The sequence below is a fragment of the Harpia harpyja genome, chromosome 21 (assembly GCF_026419915.1).
Source record: "Harpia harpyja isolate bHarHar1 chromosome 21, bHarHar1 primary haplotype, whole genome shotgun sequence".
Lineage (NCBI taxonomy): Eukaryota > Metazoa > Chordata > Aves > Accipitriformes > Accipitridae > Harpia > Harpia harpyja.
In genome coordinates, this window is record NC_068960.1 from 1,745,588 (window position 1) to 1,764,835 (window position 19,248).

Here is a 19,248-nt window from a genome sequence, read left to right on the forward strand (position 1 = left end):
TTCTTTAGACCTCAAGTCACCAGTTCTAATCTAATTAAGCAAATAATGGTAGCATATGACTGTACCCTCATGCCTTAAGGATTGAGTCGGTCACACCAGGGCTGAGATCAGCGAACTCGTTACAGCCCAAGCTTCAGGCAGCCATCAGATGACACTAGTTCCATGACCTCCAGCCTTAGGCTTTCATTCTCTCAAACTTCGAACAGTCTGACCTTAAGCAGTGAAATCTCATTGGAGTCGATGGGACATGAGGACATGCTAAGTTGAATCTTTGCAGGTGACAGGGCTCCACGTCGGGAGTGTTGAACGGACACTGCCCGGATCTACAGCCCGTTGCCTGCTCCGGGTGCGTTTTTCTGACCGCCTTGGCTAGCAGAAATGTCGGGCAGTGTTTAACTGGAGAATGGGAAGGGGAAGCCCTAAGAAACCTAATCCTGCCTGGATGCTCAGCTATCTTTGAGTAAGAGAGAGGGAGGGAGAGCGAGTGCTCCCCCCTGCAGGCATCAGGCATCTCCTTTAATGCATGACAGGAGGATGCAGGGCTGAGGGAACCAGAGCTGGTGGGAGCCAGCTGAGCCACCCGGTGAAGCGCGGTGCTCCCCAGGGCCAAAACCTTGGTGGTGGTTGCTTCTTCTTCCCGGGCAAAGTTACCCCAGCCTTGCAGCACCTTGCAGGAATTATCGAGGGGAATAACACCGGCACTGTTATTCCCCTTGATAAGAAAATTAGTTGTTCCCCTCTTGAACTACTTTAAGTTACTGTGGAAACATTAATGTGAGGCTGTCTTCTGGGTAATTCAGTGTAATGGGAGTAGGCTGGGGACAGCCTGCCAGCTACTGACAGTTGTTACTGACCGGCAGGGAATGAAGAAGTATGACCAGGCCAGCGTTAAAAAGCAAAGTGGTTCCCATGCCGTGGTCCTCCTCACGGGACTTTTCTTAAGAAAAGTGCCTCAACGTTTGCAGGAAGGCCGTGGAGAAAGCCGGACAGTTGGATGGATTCGATATGGGAAGATCACACAAGGCCGGAGCCGTTGAGATGTTTGGGGGGAGATGTTGTAGCAACCGGCAGAAACAGAGGAGCAAACATGGCTTGGTTGCGTGGGCAGAGCTGGAGAGGAGGCCAGGCAGTCCCAGCTGGGCTGCGGCTGTGCACGCGGCAGAGGCCCTGCCTGAGTGTTTGTGGCAGAGAAACATCCCACCCCTTGCAAGCCGGTGAGGGGGAAGTAAACTCAAGGGAATGAGCTGTTGCTCTGAGAGCGGGGCTGTTGTGGCTGCCATCATTGTACGTGCCTGCGTGTCCGTGCGTGTGTGTGTTTGTGCTCCCTGTAGCCAGGCATAGGTTGTTTCTGTGCATCCTTCCCATGAATGCATACACGTGCATCCTTCCACACTCCTCGGGTGCAGGCTGTGTGTGGCATTGCCCTCTTTTCTAGCACCAGATTTTGCCTGCAGGTAGGTGGGAAGCTCTTGGCTCTCCCCAAGGAGGAAGGTGGCTGCAGCGTCTGCCCAGCTCCAGCGTGGGCCTGGTGGAGGGTCCGGTGGCGTTTCCCCTGTGCCTCCGATGTGCCACTCTGCCCAGCTGTGTTTGGTTGTAGACTTGTTGCTGGAAGCCCCAGGAAGCATGCAGTGAAATGTGCTGCACCAGACCAAGCCAAAGTACAGCCAAGGGACAACCTTTTCTCCGGGTCTCACTCGGTGGCTAGTCCATTGAGGGTCAGACTCAGCGGCTCAGTGTCCCATGGGACTGTCAGGTTCTCCAAAGACCCCTTTTATGTGCTAAGTGTTGCTGCTCCATAAATCTGCGTGACTGGCTTGTTATATCTGTCATCATTAATTAGCATGAAGAGTTTGGAAATTGTTGCTGAGGGATTAAAGACTTCCCAGGCAAGTCTCAAAAAGGAAATGCTTGGAGCAGGAGCTGCCCAGGAGAAGTCCATTCCCAGGGGTAGTGGGGTGGTGTCTCTTGGAGGGTTTCACCAAGCCATGGCTTCACAGTGTCAGTTTGCAAGAGGATCTTCTGTTCTTTCTCCAGGAGCTCAATACGTAACGTGTCTGACAAGCAACCACACAGAAGGGGCTGAACTTGTCATCGTCTTCACATCTGTTCACTCTGGGAACCTCACTGAGGAGACGTGCGGTGCCCTCTGTTATGCCGAAGACCAGGAATATGGAGGTTTCAGCACCCAGGGGCAGTGTTTGTGTGGTACTGCCCATGAAACAAACTCTTCCTCCGGTTGTTTGCCATTTTGCACTGAGCATTTGTCCGGGCAGGACTGTGATGGCCCATCACTCGTCCCCTCTCCTTTCCAGGCACAGCTCCCTGTGTCTTTCACAGGACTCCAGCCCCGGTACAGCCTACACCAGGCCGTGCTCTTCAATGTCAGTATTCCCATTGCTGTCAGCACTTTACTGTGGGAATTTGGGGACCAGACAGAGGTTCTCAACACCACTGGAAATGCAGCTGTCCACATGTATGCCTTACCTGGGCAGTACAATGTCACTGCCACCATCTTTGTGGGCACCAAGGTCTTACACGTGCAGGCAGAAATTGAGGTGGTGGCTTCACCCCAACAGTTAGAACTGCAGTGTCCTTCCTTGGTCAAGACGAATGAGAGTCTGGACATACGGATCCGCAACAGAGGTGGCACTGGCCTCGCGGTGTTGTACGGTATCACCGCAGAGGCTGGAGAGCTCGGCAGAGGTAAGCAGGGTTGGCTGGGTGGGTGCTGGGCAAGGGAGGGGTGGCACTGGGTCCTGGGACTTCTCTTTCCCTTCCTTCCTAACAAGGAGTAAGGGATGACTCCTTTGGGCACTCCTCGCTCCCCTGACTGACCAGGCAGTTTTACACTGTCCTGGACCAAGAAGATGACTGCAAAGAGCGCGCTTCAACAGCGAAGGGGATTTATGGGCTTCAAGAAGGACAGGACATTCCTGGAGCCTTGCTCCCCAGATTGGGTTGGGGGCCCGCAGAAAGGACGTCATGCTTGTGTTGTTCTATCTCCTGCAGCAGTTCACCCCATGTGTCCCCCGGATGGCTTGGTTTTCCCGGGCAATAACCACTGCTATCAGCTGGTGGTGGAGAAGGCTGAGTGGCTGGAGGCGCAGCAGCACTGCCAGGAGCATGGCAATGGAGAGCTGGCTTTTGTGAGCAGCCCTGAGATCCAGAGCTTCTTGGTCGCTCATGTCATCAGGTAAGCGAGGAGGGTAAGGGTTAAGACTTCCTAGGGACAGGTCTTGTGTTCCTGGGGTCACACCTGCAGAGGGGTCCGGAGGGAGGGTCCCTGTGCAGCCAGTCAGGCTGGAGAGACACTCGGGTCCAGGCTGAGTACGGGGAGATGGTAGGGGTGAGGCTGCTGAATAAAGAGGAGGAATAAGCAGAGCTTGAGCCCTTGTTGAACTTGGCTTCTTTACTTAAAGGCTGTGGAGGGAAGAAGAGGAATGGAGCAGAAAGGCTGGAAGTCAGAACCGGGAATCGCGGGGCTGCTGCTGGTGGGCGTCTTGTACCCTACGTTTGTGCCTGTGGGTGCATCTGAAATGGTGCAGAGAGGTGCAGGGTCAGGAGCAAGCGGGGCTGGACAGACCTTCCTCCTGGGAGTTCAGCAAAATCTGCAGGCTCGGATTGGGCAGTGGAGAGGGGCAGGCGCTCGTGTCCACGAGGGTGTTTGGCTGCAAGGCAAGGCCTGAGGGTGACCTTGCAACCAGCTCCCTCCATCAGCAGAATTACAGCTGGATTATCCCATGTGTGACACCGTGGCATCGAGCAGCCGCTCTAGTAGAGCCCCAGCCAGTGCTGCAGTCCTGCCTCCCAGCTGGGATCCTGCACCCTTCCAGACACGGCTGCAGCCTGAAGCCCAGACCTCTTCCCCTCTTCTTTCGCCTCTTGAGAAGGAGCAGTGCTCCTCTCCGAGTGTCAGGCTCCAGCAGCATCTGTTCCACCTCAGGACTTGAGCTTTATAAACAGAGAGCACTGGAAGTGTCAGCCTTTGATTAAATCCGCCCCTCTAAGTGTCCTTTCTGCAACCAGCTGTCTTGGGAGGATGGACGACCAGGAGAGCTTTCAGGGGCCTGACAGCTCTTGTCAGCGCTCCCAGATGCAGATGTTGGAGATGGCCTCTTAATAAACACGGCCCAGAAAGCACATGGAAGGGAACAGCTGCATGTGACGTAGGCTTTGAATGGTTCTGCTGAAGGTCTGACAGCCCCTTCTTCCCAAAGTTGTATCCTTGCCCTATTCCCTTCACACTGGGGTTTATCCTGAGATTGCAAACGTGGTTGCTGCTCTGGGGAAGAGGAGTCTGTCCCTTTCCACAGGTTAGGAACCGGTCACTTGGTGCTCTGATTTATCAGGCTTTGCGTGCAGGGCTTTTGATGGACTGCAGTACAAGGAAATCATGAGACCTCAGAAGGGAATGAGCTGCCGCAGCTGCTGCCCCACGTTGCTCTCCTCTCTGACCCCCTTTATTTCATGTATTTATTTTATTAATCCATTCAGATAAACATGAATGAGGCAGTTCCAGGATGCGATTTCCCTGGCGATAAAAGACAAATCAACTGAGCCGCAGGTTTTTGGAACACTCAGCCTCCATAGTTTCTTGTGGGAAAATGACAGAAGCAGAAATCTGTTTCCCATTACAGCATGCAGCAGTGAGGACCACTCTCTCCTCTCCTTCGCTCCAGTCATTCTATGGCCTCCCCAGGAGCAGCATGTGCTGAGCTGGTCCCCTCCCCACCTCCAGAAGCCCACACCCTTTTCAGGGGACCCCACTTTCCCCTCTGAGGCAGCACAGGGAGCCCCTCTCCCCGTCCAAGCCTCCTCAGGCTTTGTTCTGCTCCTGCTGCCCCAAGCAAGGCAGCTTGGTCCTTCCTCAGAGGCAGAGGGATGCTCACATCTTCCTTCAAAAAAGGATGTCTAGAGTCCTCTTGTTCCTCTCTGCAAGGTAATGGGCCAAGCAGTGGGGCAGGGGTGGGAAGCAAGCCAGCCAGCCTTTTTCTTTTTTTTTTTTTTCCTCCTTTTTTTTTCTTCCTTTTTTTTTTTTCTTCCCCTTTTTTTTTTTTTTTGATGTCTTGCAGTTAGATCATAGCTGGAATTAGAAAAGGAAAATCTCTACCAAGTTTTACTGATGGCAGCAAACAGGCGGTTTCCTAGCCTGTTCTCCCTAATCCCCTGCCAGTGGTTCGGGAGCAGAGCACAGCGGTTATTTATTTTTTAATCTTATTTGCAATGAAAACTACTGATTCACGGAACAGTTATTTTCGTCGTCGTTTTTCAGCATGACCTCATGAATCATTTCATCTGGTGTGAGCCTCGTGGTGGAGAGACACCAATTATCTCCCTGGTCTGCTTTTTGCAGAGTTGTACCACCCTGGGAGCACACTGGAGCAGAGGGGCAAGGCCACAGCAGAATTGATTGCAACCTGTGGGAGGGAGCGTGGAGAAGGAGCTGGGGACTTTGAGGGTGCCTGATGAGGCTGTTCCCCCCGCCCCCCCCAAAGTTAATAGGGAACAAATGCCTCACTTTCTGCTGGGTGCGATTAGAAACAGTTGTCCAGGCTGTTTGTGGCTATGAAAGACTGCTCAGCACTTTCCACCAGAATCTCTGCTGGGATTCAGCCAGTTTCCAAATGTGGAAGGGACATTTCATCTTCCTAAAGTGATCCTGGCTGTTTCTTGTGTATGTGGGGTTCATCTGCCTGCAGTGCTTTGGCATCTGCTGCCGGCGTCTTGTCCCCGCCGGTGGCTGCTGCCTTTCAGCGGTGGCTGAGGAGCTGACGATCTCCCAGCAGCTGCATCAAAGCGAACAGGAGTTCCCATACCTGGCGCCGTCCGAGGTTTAATCCTGCACTGGTGCCGGTTCCACTTGCAGTGGAGAATTGGCTAGTGGCAAATTCCACAGGTCTGCACGGATGAAGCACAAAAGTTTTCTAAAGGATGCAGCTTTTTCAGACAGTTTTGTATGACCGTACCATTCCTCTTAAGTCATGACTCAATACAGGCTTAAAAGTGTCTGTGAGGGTCATTTAAACTGCAGTGCAGGTAGGCTATTTTAACAGACTGCTCTCCTAAGAGGGGTCTGAGGTTCCAGTCAACCTCCTTAGTCTGCGGATAGTCCCACTTCCCTGTATTGTGCAGGGTTTTCTCCGCCACGGGGGAGAGCTGGTCTCAGCCCTGCCAGCAGTGGCTGTCAGCCCTCCATGCCCACTGGGAGGGGACGCCAGGCGGCATGGTGGTATTAATAAAGATATTAATATGAAGGAAGCAACTCCAACTTGGGGAAGCAGAAGATGTGCAGTTAGAGGGAGTCCTGGGAATTTCTGAACACAATAAAACTTTGTGGTTCTCTCCAGCCAGTGTCACCTCGTGCCTGTGTTTCATTACCCTCTCTGATATCTTTGTGCTGTACCAGTTGTGGCTGGTATGAATCAGTGCTTACCAGTATCTCATGAGCTCTGTGGTGCTGGTGGAGCCTTTAACTGGGTCCTCTTGTAACTGGAGTGAGAGAGACTGGCATTTTGGGAATGGGGTGGCTCAAGTTGTGGGGCAGTGATCACCAAGGGTCTGACTTGGCGGCACACAGTGGTCCCCTGAGCTGCTTCTCTCTCCTGGCTCCACTGCACTGTAGTGTTGGTGTTGATTGCTCTCTCTGGATCCTTTGGGCTCAGCTGTCCTCTCAGTTTATCAAAGGGCAGGTGCTTTCTGTAGCTCTTAGGACAGAGGTTTGAAGGACTGGTAGGTAGCAGGACGGTGAGCCGTGAAGGAGCTGTTACTGAAGAGCCAGGTACTGGTGGTAGAATGGATACTGAAATCCTTTAGTAACTAAAAGGCTTTGTTAAATGCAGCCTGTGACACATGGATGAAGCTGTTGTTGTTAAGATTATTTTCATTGAGAACCATAGATGGCATCAGTCCCAGATCTTTCTAATACTCATAGTTTCCTGAAATCCCCCCCTCCCCCTTTTTTTTTTTGAAGGAGCCTTGATGTCTGGATTGGATTCAATGATTTTGCAAGCACTGGAGCGCAGCAAAGAGGTGAAGGATTTAATCTGGAGAGCTGTCAGAACTGGCTCCCGGGAGAACCCCATCCGTCAAACGCTGACCACTGTGTCCGGATGGGCCCAACGGGCCAGTGTAACACAGACCTGTGCATGGCCAAGCACAGCTATGTCTGCGAGTACAAGCCAAAAGGTGGGCTCTGCTTCTTTTCCGCTGTCTGCTGGCATCGTGGGCAGGCGGGTATCCTGCTCACTGGCATGTGCCAAGGAAAAATAGGGCTGCATGGAGGGGGTCATCCAGAGCATCACCCCAGATCAAGTTGGACTGGCAACAACCACAATATTCCCAACAGAGGCTTCACTGATAAACTTTCAGAAACCTGGCTGTAGCCTGAAGGGAAGAATTTGGCCCACTCCAATCTTTGCCATCAATAGAAGCAGAGAGAGGAGTGAAGCTCTGAGGCGGAGCTTTGGAAATAGCTTTTCTCTCTTATTTGAGCAGTCTCTGCTGCTGCTGCCAGGACCCGCGGCCATGGTGCTGCCTTGGTGACTCTTGCTGTCCTTCTGTGGCATCTCGTAGTTTGTGAAGTGTTGGGGTCTTGTGACTTAAAAGACTATAGGGCCTTGGAGATCATTAGGTGAGCTTTTATGTGGTGTGCGCTGTGCAGGTTTGTGTTTATGCAGCCTTCCAAATCTCCTAAAGTGGTGTAGGGAGTGAGAAAGAGAAGCAGAAAGGGCATGAAATACAGGAGAAGATTTAGGTAAGAAGAAAAAGCCATCGCTAGGAAGAGAGCCCACTGGCCCTGGTAGGAGGGACAGCATCAGCTGGTTGTTCTCAGTCCCCAGAGCCTGACATGGCTATGAAAGAGCCAGAGGTATTTGCCACTGGTGGAAACCAGCTGGCTCTGGCCACATTTCCTATAAAGTCCAGGGGGACGGGGAGGATGGGGAGTGCACCTCGTGCTTAAAAATTCAAAGCAAATCATGAGGTATTGGAAGGGAGAAGTATTTGCCGAGCTCCTAGAAGTCAGAATTGCTGAGAATTGCAAATGCAAACATTACTTGTGCAGCGTGAGAAAGAAGTCAAAACACCTGTAAGAAGAAGAAGGAAACTACAGGATTACAGCAGCTACTTCTCCAGTAAAGCTGGAGTTACAGATTCCTAAGTGGTCCAAGCCCTGCTACACCTTTGCTGCATGGTGTGAGCAAGCATGAGCAGGGTGGGGGGAATAGCTTCAGGCCTTGCTGGGTCTCGTGGGCTTTATTCACATATTTCCCTTTTAAACAGGAGTTCTCTTAAATGCTGAAAACTTCTTTGTGGGAGACCCTGTGTTTGACACACATGAGGCTGTGAAAAATGTGACAGAAGATGTGCTGTCAGCTCCATGGCAAGCTGTGGAGGTAAGAAGGGTTTGCTCATCCTGCTGCTGCAGAGGAAGCCCCGGGAAACGCAGGCAGGTGAGAGCCTTGTTTGTTTTGCAGGTGATGGTGTTCCCTGAGCTGGCATTCAGGCACGAGGGATATTTGTCTGCCCTGGAGTTTGTGACAGAGGAACTGCATCAACCCGTTCAAGTGAGGTTCCTGGTGCATAGACCGATAGATGGAGAAGGTGAGGCATCTCCTCTCGACACTTGTGGTATTGTTAGAGCTGATGCCATCAGGGCCGTGTCAAACTGCGCGTTTGTGGCCTTCTTGTGGCCCCCCTGTCTTCAAAGCAGAAGCTTTGAAGCCTTAAAGGCTCAAGTGATTCTGTTCTATTTTTTGAGGACATTAAAGTACAAAATCTGCAGGTATGGTTGGACAGCCTGAGGTTGCCTTGGGCAAGTGGTTGTCCTGGAGAAATTAATAGAGGGAGAAACCTGTCTCAATGCGTGAAGAAAATGTGAGTGTAAGGAACATGTGTAGAAGTGAATTAATCTTCTGAGCTATACTTTTTTACACTGGGGACACATGACATGTCAAATGGGAATGTGTTCTGGTCCATCTGGCCCCACAGGTTAACAAGGAAGAACATTGTCCTGAGCCCATTTCTTCCTGATGGATGAGATAATCTAATAAGCCTTTTATTCCTTGTACAACAGCTCAATAGTCACAGTTTTGGCAACAATTAATTTTGCAGCAGAATGTTTGCTATGGCCATAGGGTTGGCTGGTTACAAAAGGATATTTTTTGACACTGAAAAGCTGATACCTTGACATGGAAACATTAACTTAAGAAAAGTTGCTTAATATGTTTTCAATGTCAAAGCCAGCTCTGCTTTTGCTTGGATTTGCTTTCCCTTGAACATAGATCTCTTTTAGATTGCAAATTGGTGCGTCCTCACTGGAAAAGAGACCAACTTTGTTTTTAACGATCTTCGTGCCTTTGTGAAATTTTCCAGTAAAACAGGACACTTGTCTTACATAGCACCAGGATGCGTTGCAGTTGCAACTTTTACTAAGAGTGGAGCCATGGGCAGTCAAAGTGGAAAAAAATGGTGAATTTGGAGCAAAGGAGAAGTGCACTAGAAGTGTTACTTGTCAGAATGGTGATTGTTGCTTTCTCTTTCACTTCTTCAGACTACCAGGAGGGAAAAAATGCTACAGAACCATTCCACCCTGCTCAGGATGATGGGAACTGGACGCTACTTGACTGTCCTCCTGGTTTCCACTGGTGTCATTTGACTAATTTGTGCTCATCACTAAACAACTGCTGTAACATGACCGAGTGTGCCAACAGTTCTCTTGCCAGCAGCTCTGCCCCCATTTCCCTTCAGCACAATGAAAGCCAGCTCAGCTATGAACTCATCAAGGAATTTTTCTTTACAATACCAGCTGGCCCTTCTTCCCAGTATCTGGTCAGTGTTTATTAGCTGCTGTAACCAGCGAGTAGGTGGGGCAGTTTTCTCCTGAGTGCTTTGGGTAAATAAAGAATTGTTCCCAATTTGCAGATGGAGATACTGAAGTCCATTCAAATGAAATTACTTGCTCAGTGTCACACATGCCACCTCTTTCTATCTCCCCCACTCTAAGCCATGGACTCCCTGCAGTAACCTGTTGCAATAGCACAGTTGGTCAAAAGGCTGTGCAGATTTTCTGGGCTATTCCTATTGCACTTATGCAGTGGAGAGAGAGCGTAAAGCTGACTTCTGTGTTAGCACATTTCATTCGGAGTGGCCAAGGAGAGCGGAGTGGTGAAATGTCTCCCCATGCTGTGTTTGGATCTGTGGCTTTTCTGTTGGTTTCCACTTGGCAGTGAATCCAGCTGACTTGCCCAGGCAAGAGTTGGGTGCTGAGTGCTCTTAACTTGAGGCATTAATCCAAAAATGTCTCCTCTCTCTGCAGGTCACATTCCAAAAAGAAGATATTTTTGTCCGGGCTGAGGATGTCTTCAGTATCCAGCACGATGCAGACTTGGGCTTACTCCTCCAGTGCCAACCAAGTACCACATCCCCTTATAGAACCAACGTCTTAAGCATGAACTCTTCAGAGTGGGCACTTGGCCTGTCTGATGGCTTCATTGGTGCCACCTGGATAAACAACACTGTTTGCTCTCTCCGAGTTCGCTATGCCGAGGAACAGCTGGTCCCGGTGATCAGCCCCCACAACGCGGGGCTGGAGCATCCAGGTCGCTACACGGTCAGAGCCAGCGTGGACAACGGGGTCTTCAGCGCCAATCTGTCTTGCAGTTTCTGGGTGACTTCGTGGGTGTCAGGCCTGCGGGTCATCCACCCCGCTCCTCAAGGCGGCAGGGTCTACCTACCATCCAACCACACTACCCTGGTTGTCAAACTCTCCTCAGGGCTGAACGCGACAGCTAGCTGGCTGGGGGACAACCGCACCTTCCCCTTCGAGGGGTCCTGCCCAGCGGCTGTTAAACTGCTGACGGCGGACTGTGCCAGGGAGACCAACGACACCTGGTTTGCTGCGGTCAGCCTGAGCGGCCTCAGGGAGGGGGTGAGCACCCACGTCCTTGTTGCGGAGAACACCGTGAGCTCCCAGAACATCACTGTCACGGTGAAAGTGGAGGAGCCCATCCGCGGGCTGCGGGCCACCCCTGACCCTGAGAGCAGAGTCCTGCTAAATACACGAGTGGTGAGTGATTACTGCTGCTTTTAATTCGTCGGTAGCTTTTTTAGCCTTTACTGCTAACGGTGTGGGTTTGGCTCATGAGGAGGGCTGGGGCTCAGCTCCACACTGGTCGGGTGTAGTGCTGCTTGCTGCTAAGCGCCAGCTCCCAGGCCATGCAGACAGAGCTGCTGCAGGCACAGGCATGTGGCAGAAAGCACTGGTGCTCTCCAGCAGGAAGGCAGCTCAGCTGTACGTTCACTTTAATTCCCTCAGAGGTAAGGCAGTACCTCCTGCGGGGGGGGATACTGGCTTTCCAATTCCACAGAAAACCGGAGGCATTATGAAAGGCCAGTATTACCTTCTTTTGACTTGTCAAGGTAGCTATTCCTTTAGGTGTTTAGATTTGCTCTACTAAATCCTTACATCAGCTGGCTGAAGCTATAAAAATGTTTCGTCCATCCATCAAAGTCTTGGAGTTACTCTGGTGTTTGCGGTCTTTTTTTTCTCCAATCCCCTGTCTCCAGAGCTACAGCCGAGCCCTAGGAGCCTGTTGAATAACTGCCCATCGGTATCTGTGAAACGCTCTGTTCAACCTCTGGCTGCTTATGGCAGAACCCTGTGCCTGCAATGCCTGTTGGTCTCACCCTTCCTGGCTGCCATGATCTGCTCAGGAGGCACTGTAGGAGTGAGGAGGGAGCCTGCCCTGTCCAGTGCAGGTCAACCATTTTTGCCTTTGGGTCAGGCACCATCAATGGACAAGGGTCAGAGACTCAGCTTACAGGCGTAGCTAAAGCTGAGTTGTTTCTGCAAAGATATCGGAGAGTTTTTTAGCCAGCAAGAAAGAGCTGATCACAAGAGCAGAGCACTAGGGTGTGGGAGCAGGCAGTATGGGTTCTGCTCCCTGTTCTGCTGTTGATTTATGGAGTCAGGGTCTGCATTTCTCTACCAGCAGCGAAGCCACAGATGATCTTGCACCTCTGTGTCATGCTCTGAGGGCGCCGTCTTGTAAGTGTGTGATGCCTCTCAGTCTGGCTCTGCTCCCTCTCCAGTTCAGCTGGAGATCTCCTGGGAAGTGCTGTGCATGCTTTTCTCTTGCACTAGTATAAAATGTTCTCATGCCTTTCAGAGCTACATCCCTGTGATGGAAGCTGGGTCAGATGTGACTTTCCGATGGACAGTAGATGATAAGCCATCTTTCACTTTTTACAATGTTGTCTTCAACGTTATCTACCAAAGCCCAGCTGTGTACAAGCTTTCGGTAAGCCAAGGCATTTCCCATTTTCAATCCTGGGTTTCCATCTCATCCCACAAACTCAGCAGGGAAAGCAGCAGGGAGAGTAGAAGGCAGAGTTGAGTTGAGGAGATTTTCACTGTGCTCCTAACAAGCTCTTCTGCTATTTCTCACTGACCTGCTCTTGCAAATGCAAATAGTAATTTTCTTGCTATTCTTCCATTACAGCTGACTTCGCTGTCTTCCTCGTCTTCGCTTTCTTCTCTTTTCTCCTTGTTCTCTTTTATGTTCATGGAGTGTCTGTCCTTCCTCCTCCCCAGCAGGAATGAGGCAGGGAGCCCCCACTACAGGGTGCTGGCTGCTGCTGTGGCAGGCAGGAGATGTGGATTCAGAACCAGGCAGAGGCAGGATGCAAACTAAGACTTTCATAGGCAGGACAGAGCTTCTGCCACAAGCTCTTCTGGTCTCTGTCCTGTTCTCTTTCTACTGGTGCAGACTGGCACACTGGGTTTTGTCATGACCCCAGAAGAACGATAGAGCAGAGAGTCTGGGCAGAGGGAGGTAGGTATCTGTTGTGGAATAGGAGTCTATCACTGGCCAGAACATCTTTCTGTATCATGCCCTGTACTGCCATGCAGAGTCCTGGTCTGGCTCCAAGCTGCATGATCCATTTGCAGGGTAACTGCTGGCTTCCTGAAGAGACACCAGCCCTAGCTCCAGGGACATGCTAGCACTAATTTGCTTGGTGCAGCACTATGCTGAGTAGCACTAATTTGCTGGGTGAAGCACTGTGCTGACAAGCCTGGATTGCTTTCACTTACAGAGCTGACAAGGTGGCATTGGTCTGGGGTCCACTGGGTTCAGTGTAACAGATCCACAGAAGTCGAGACACAAACTTCTTTTATCTGTTGGGGTGGGAGGTCCCTATTCAGCTGGGTTTGAAGGAGCAGCAGCTCCTTCTGTCAGCAGCTCAGCTCTCCTGCAGGTGAGGAGGTGACAAGATGCTTCGTCATTAGGTGCCACGTCACTGTTACACGCTTAGATAATCTTGAGGATCCTGTTCTACTTCTGTCATGTCTCTTCAGTCTCTTGTCTCCCTTTCCCTCCTCTGCCCAACTTTGCTCTCCCTCTCTGTGCCCACTACACCCAGGGTGCTGGAACTGCACTTGGCATGCTTGGGTTTTGAGTCTCTCCCATCCCCACTCCGTGCTTGGAGCCACTCGTCTGCCACTGTCCTAAGGAAACTGGGTGGCTTTTGCCCCCTTGGTGGCAGCAAGTGCCCGGGCACAGCAGCTGGAGACAGTGTGCGGGGCACATTGGAGCAGGCAAAAGGGTAACTGGCAAGTTCAGAGCCAAAGCAGTCTCAGGTTGAGAAGCTCTTCTCCTTGCTCTCTTGCTGTAGAAACAGTCCTTCCTTGGACTGACTTTAATGGTGGAGATATGGTGGTTCCAGCAAGAGGTGGCTTCACCAGGTAGGTGACCTTCCAGTCACTGCTGCTTTCCAGTGCCATTCAGGCTATTGCCCCTGCCTCCCTGTCCCACAGGCTACTCTTCTTTGACCTAACCTGCTTGTCTGCCTGGGGGGACCTCTTCAGTACTGTGAAGCCCCACTCTCAGGAGAGGGCAGCGTGGCAAGGTGATCCCAAATGCATTCTTTATCCCACTGTCCTTCCCAGCTCACCGCCTCCAACCACGTCAGTAACTTTACGGTCAATTACAATGTCACGGTGGAGATGATGAATAAGATGAAGAACCTGACTGTGTTGGGTGTCCTGCCAGTCCTCCCTCAGAACAGCACCGTGGAGCTTACAGCAAGAGTTCAGATTGATTCAGCTGTGGATGCTCTGTTCCTGTGAGTCCTTTGCAAGTTGCCCGAACTTAGGATCTTACTGTGCATAGCTTACCAGTCTTGCCTGTGCTATTTCTCTTCCCGGGGCCTGCTGATGTCAAATGGCCCATTTATCAGCTGCTGTCTAGTTAATTTGAAATCCCTGCAAGCGTGGTTCAGTCATGCTGGCTGGGACCTATAGTTCAGGCTGAAATACTTTTCTTTTAAAGGATTGCAATGTTGCTTTAGTATTGGGTTCCTCTTCTTCTTACCAGTGCTGTACTCTTCTCACAGCGACAATTCTGCAGCCTTGGGCACAGCTACTGCTTTGATATTTGGCATTAGGGTTCCTCTGGGATTTCCGTGATTCTCCTGTTGTGCAGTGTAACATGGTTTGCATGTTTCTCCAGGTGGGATTTTGGAGATGGTATCCAGGAGACGTACCTGTTCAAACCTCCCTACAACAAGTCTTTCCTTGTGCCTGATCCCAGTGTCCACGAGGTTGTAATTGAGCACAATGTTTCACACGTCTATCAAGACCCAGGTATGCTCGGGACGGTTGTTTGGGAAAGAAAGGGTGTGGGCATTTTTGTTGCGAGAGGGTACAAGGCACCTTCCCATAAAACAGTGGCTTGAAAGTCATTACCTTGTTCCTGAGCAAACAGCCAGAGTGACTGGAAGTCTCTAGCAATTGCCATCCTCTGTAACTGTTTCTAGGAGATGTTTGTAAGAAGCAGGTCCACCACACAGAGTCCCCTTTTGGGGCAGTCTCAGCAGATAGACAAGTGGCAGGCGAGCTCCATGCTGATGGGAGCAGGGGTAGGAACCGCTACTGCGGGCAGCAGGAAGGGAGTCTGTTTTGTGAGCAAATAGAAGGAAAATCTTTTCTCTGTGTCTTGTCAGACTGGCTTCTTAATTGGTGTTTGGTCCTCACATGCATGGCCTGGTTGTAATTCCTGCTTGTCCTGGACCAGAGGAGGGAGGCCCAGGGTGTGCGCAGTGCAGGAGCAGAGTATCTCCCTGCAGTGCCCCGTCACACTCCCCACATTGCTGCAGCACTGAGCAAGCTGTTGCACAAGCATGTCCTCACAACTGGTCTTTTTCTGCTCTCTTCCAATGCAGGTGAATATGCCCTGGTGGTTATTGTGTCAAACCAGTTTGAGAACCTCACCCACTTGACCCCCGTTCACATCTACAGTTATCTGATTGATGTGAAGATGGAAGCAGAGGAGGATGTTTTAGTTGTGAGCCGTCCGGTCACCTTCAGAGCTGATCCGTTGCCATCTCCTTATGGTGTCGTGTACACCTGGGACTTTGGGGATGGGTCCTCACTGTTCACAGAGAGCCAGTCTACAGTGACATATAGCTACCCCAGAAGAGGGGTATACAACATCACTGTGACAGCGAACAATACCATAAGCAGTGTGGAGACAGTCGAGTGCTACCAAGTATTTGAAGAGATAACTGGGCTCCGTGTTTCCGCAGATGAGGCAGCAGAGCTGGGAGCATCTGTGACCATTAATGCCTCAGTGCAGACGGGGGACAGCATCACCTGGATATTCGATATGGGGGACGGGACAGTGCTGAGGAGTCAGGTGCCAGTGGTGGAACACGTGTACATAAAGGACATCAACTGCACTGTGAACGTGACAGCTGTGAATCCTGTGAACTCTGTCTCCCAAACTGTGCGTGTTCGGATATTTGTCCTGGAAGTACTCAAAATAGAGCCTACTTCTTGCATCCTTGAGCACCCAGATGTGCAGCTCACTGCATATGTGACGGGGAATCCTGATGAATACATCTTTGATTGGACTTTTGGAGATGGCTCGTCCAATGTCACAATCAGCGGGGACCCTGTGGTGATGCACAACTTCACCCGAAGTGGGACTTTCCCCCTCTCCCTGACTCTCTCAAGCAGGTTTAACAAGGCTCACTATTTCACCAGCGTCTGTGTAGAGCCGGAGATAGTCAACGTCACCCTTCTCCTTTCCAAGCAGTTCGTAAGGCTTGGTGAAGAGAGCAGCTTCCAGGTCAGTGCTGTGCCTCTCTACCAGTACCGCTACCGCTGGGATTTCGGGAACAATGAGTCCACTAGATCGAGTGGGACTGAAGTGACCTACACCTACAAGAACACAGGAGTCTTCCTGGTCACAGTGACCGTCTCCAACAATGTCTCTTTCAACAATGACACAGCGTTTGTGGAGGTTCAGGAACCAGTTGGGGTAGCAAAGATTGAATATAATGGGACAAGTGTTTTGGAGCTGAACCAGATCTACCTGTTCTCTGCCAGCATGAATGGAACCAAAGTGAGTTACTGTTGGGACTTTGGAGATGGCACTACCCAGCCTGGGCAAATTGCTACCCACTCCTACAACAACACGGGCCATTACACTATTAGTGTGATGGGCCAGAACGATGTGAGCTTTAACGAGACCATCATCGACGTCGAAGTGAAACGTCGGCTCCATGGGCTGACCATCAATGCCAGCAGGACAGTGGTGCCATTAAATGGTTCGGTGAGTTTTGTAGCCACACTTGCAGCTGGCAGTGCCATTCGCTACTCGTGGATCCTCTGTGATCGGTGCACTCCTATCCAAGGGTCCTCCACAATTTCCTACACTTTCCGGTCCGTGGGCACATTCAATGTCATTGTGACAGCAGAGAACAAGATCAGCTCGTTGCAGGACAGCATCTATGTCTACGTCCTGGAGCAGATTGAAGGCCTGCAGGTGGCTAGCAGTGACCTGGTGGAGGACATCTATTTCCCAACTAACAAAACACTCCATTTGCAGGCAGTAGTGAGAGAGGGAACAAACATCTCTTACAGCTGGGTAGCCCAAAGGGATGGCAATGCTGTGCAGACCTTCACTGGGAAAACCTTCTCCTTGAGCATCCTAGAAGCTGGAAACTACACTGTCTATCTGAAAGCCACTAATATGCTGGGTTGCGCAACTGCTAACAGAACACTGGAGTTCATCGAAAGCATTGGTCTTTTAAAGCCTTATGCCTTCCCAAACCCAGTTGCTATTAATGCTTCTGTTAACATAAGTACCACCATAACCAGTGGCACTGGCATCACATACGTTTGGTACCTAGAGGATGGCTTCTCTCCTGTTACCTCTGAACCCTTTATTATACACTCCTTCCAAAGCCCTGGAGTGATAGAGGTTGTCATTGGGGCAGAAAACAAGCTGGATTCAACCAATGCAACAATTTGTATCTGGGTAGAGGAGGTTATAGAGGGGCTGAGTATAGGGACTGCAGAACTGGACTGTAGATACGTCTCGTCAGGCTCCACGGTGGTCTTTGAGGGAGAGCTGCAGAAAGGGACTGAAGTGACATGGCTTTGGGAGGTGCCAAATGGCACATTGACTGGCCAGTCTGTGGCAGTCATGTTCCCCACAGCAGGGTTTTATACAGTCTATCTGAATGCATCGAATGACATCAGCTGGGCTCTGGCCAGCAGGAATATCTCTGTGCTGGACAGGATTCAAGGACTGGAAGTTCTTGCCAGCAAGAAGGTGGTGGAGCCAGGGGAACAGGTCACCTTTGTGATCAGGATGTTGTCAGGTACCTCTGTGAGTTACTTGGTGAGCATAAGTGGGGACTACTCGGTGGTGCTCAACGGGTCCAAGTACACGCATGAGTTCACCAAGAGCGGCGATTATTTGGTGACTGTGACGGTGCAGAACCAAATCAGCATTGCACATGCCCAGGTGCTCATCTCTGTCCTGGAGGCCATCCGCAATGTCAGGCTCCTGAACTGCTGTGAGGAAGGCATACCCACGGGCACGGAGAAGAGCTTCAGTGCCCAGGTGGAGAGTGGCTCCCGTGTGTCATTCTCTTGGCAGTTCTCCCTGTGGAAAGAGCGAGGCCAATCTGTGGTCACTGTGGCAGGAGAGAGTGTTTCCTACACTCCAGAAGCTGCAGGTCTGCTCGAGATTCACCTCAATGCTTTCAATGACTTGGGAGGTATCAATATCACCAGAACCATCCAGGTCCAAGACCCGATAGTCCAAGTCTCCCTCACTGCCTCCAATGCCTTTGTCAACAGGACAGCACTGTTTGAAGCAGTGGTGGTGCCCAGCAGCAGGAGTGTTGAGTTCTTGTGGACCTTTGGGGATGGCTCTTCCACTCAAATGACCAGGGTTGCGGTGGCCAACTATTCTTACCTGAGCCCTGGGGATTACCTGGTGGAGGTGAATGCCACCAATCTCATCAGCTTCTTCATAGCCCACCTCACTGTCACTGTGAAAGTCCTGGAGTGTGAGGAGCCAGAGGTGGAGTTAGCCTTGCCCCCTCAAGTAGTCATGAAGCGGTCCCAGAGGAACTACCTAGAGGCACAGATTGACCTCCGAGGATGCATCAAGTACCAGACGGAGCACCTGTGGGAGATCTACCGAGCACCCAGCTGCATGAACTTGGATGACTCCAGCAGGATCCGTCTGCCAAACGTTGATGTGAACAGGCCCCAGCTAGTTATACCAAAACTTGCCCTGGAAGTTGGGAACTATTGTTTCATCTTTATTGTCTCCTTTGGAGATACCCCACTGTCCAAAAGCATCTTTGCCAATGTAACTGTGATACCAAGTAAGCTGGTCCCGATCATTGATGGGGGGTCATACCGTGTATGGTCCAACACTCAGGACTTAATCTTGGATGGGGAGAAATCCTATGACCCGAACTTGGATGATGGTGAACAGACTCCGTTGTTATACGATTGGTCTTGTACGTTCTCCTCCAAGGTAAGAGCGGTTTTGCACAGCCAGAGAGCGTGATCATTGGGGAGCTCCAGCTGCTCGTCAGCTCCACTACAAACATGTGTCTGGGATGAAATGGTGTTGAGGGAAGCTTTTGTGAGCATCTTTAACAAAGCTGCTCCGGAAGGAGGGTTGCAAAGGTTTCCTAATTCCCAGCTCAGGATGATGCTGCAAAAATTGCTGTGAAGAGTTATGCAGTGCAGCCTGCTGCAGTCCGGTGCTGCACAGCGTCCCTGTGCACGGCAGAAGCGTTGGCACTGGAAGCTGAGGCATTCGCATTGCTTCTTTCCTTGTACTTGGCCTCTGGTTCAGAGTTTCAGTGTAGCTACTTCCATAACCTGAAGGCATTGCAGAGCTGCTGACTGCAGTCCAGGGGGCTGAGGGCTCT

At 51.0% G+C, this 19,248-nt stretch overlaps 1 protein-coding gene across 2 annotated transcripts in view; it reads left to right on the forward strand.

Moving 5' to 3' along the window:
- Window positions 1–19,248, forward strand: part of PKD1 (polycystin 1, transient receptor potential channel interacting) — a 99,523-nt gene that overhangs the window by 44,241 nt on the left and 36,034 nt on the right. The window contains exons 5-15 of one of the 2 annotated variants that reach the window (XM_052773106.1): window positions 2,035–2,703; window positions 3,010–3,193; window positions 6,971–7,185; window positions 8,281–8,393; window positions 8,475–8,601; window positions 9,551–9,828; window positions 10,316–11,065; window positions 12,168–12,299; window positions 13,949–14,124; window positions 14,511–14,644; window positions 15,223–18,845. In XM_052773106.1, the coding sequence (XP_052629066.1) occupies window positions 2,035–2,703; window positions 3,010–3,193; window positions 6,971–7,185; window positions 8,281–8,393; window positions 8,475–8,601; window positions 9,551–9,828; window positions 10,316–11,065; window positions 12,168–12,299; window positions 13,949–14,124; window positions 14,511–14,644; window positions 15,223–18,845 (6,401 nt within the window). The remainder of the gene's footprint in view (window positions 1–2,034; window positions 2,704–3,009; window positions 3,194–6,970; window positions 7,186–8,280; window positions 8,394–8,474; window positions 8,602–9,550; window positions 9,829–10,315; window positions 11,066–12,167; window positions 12,300–13,948; window positions 14,125–14,510; window positions 14,645–15,222; window positions 18,846–19,248) is intronic. The other variant, XM_052773107.1, reaches the window with a different exon arrangement.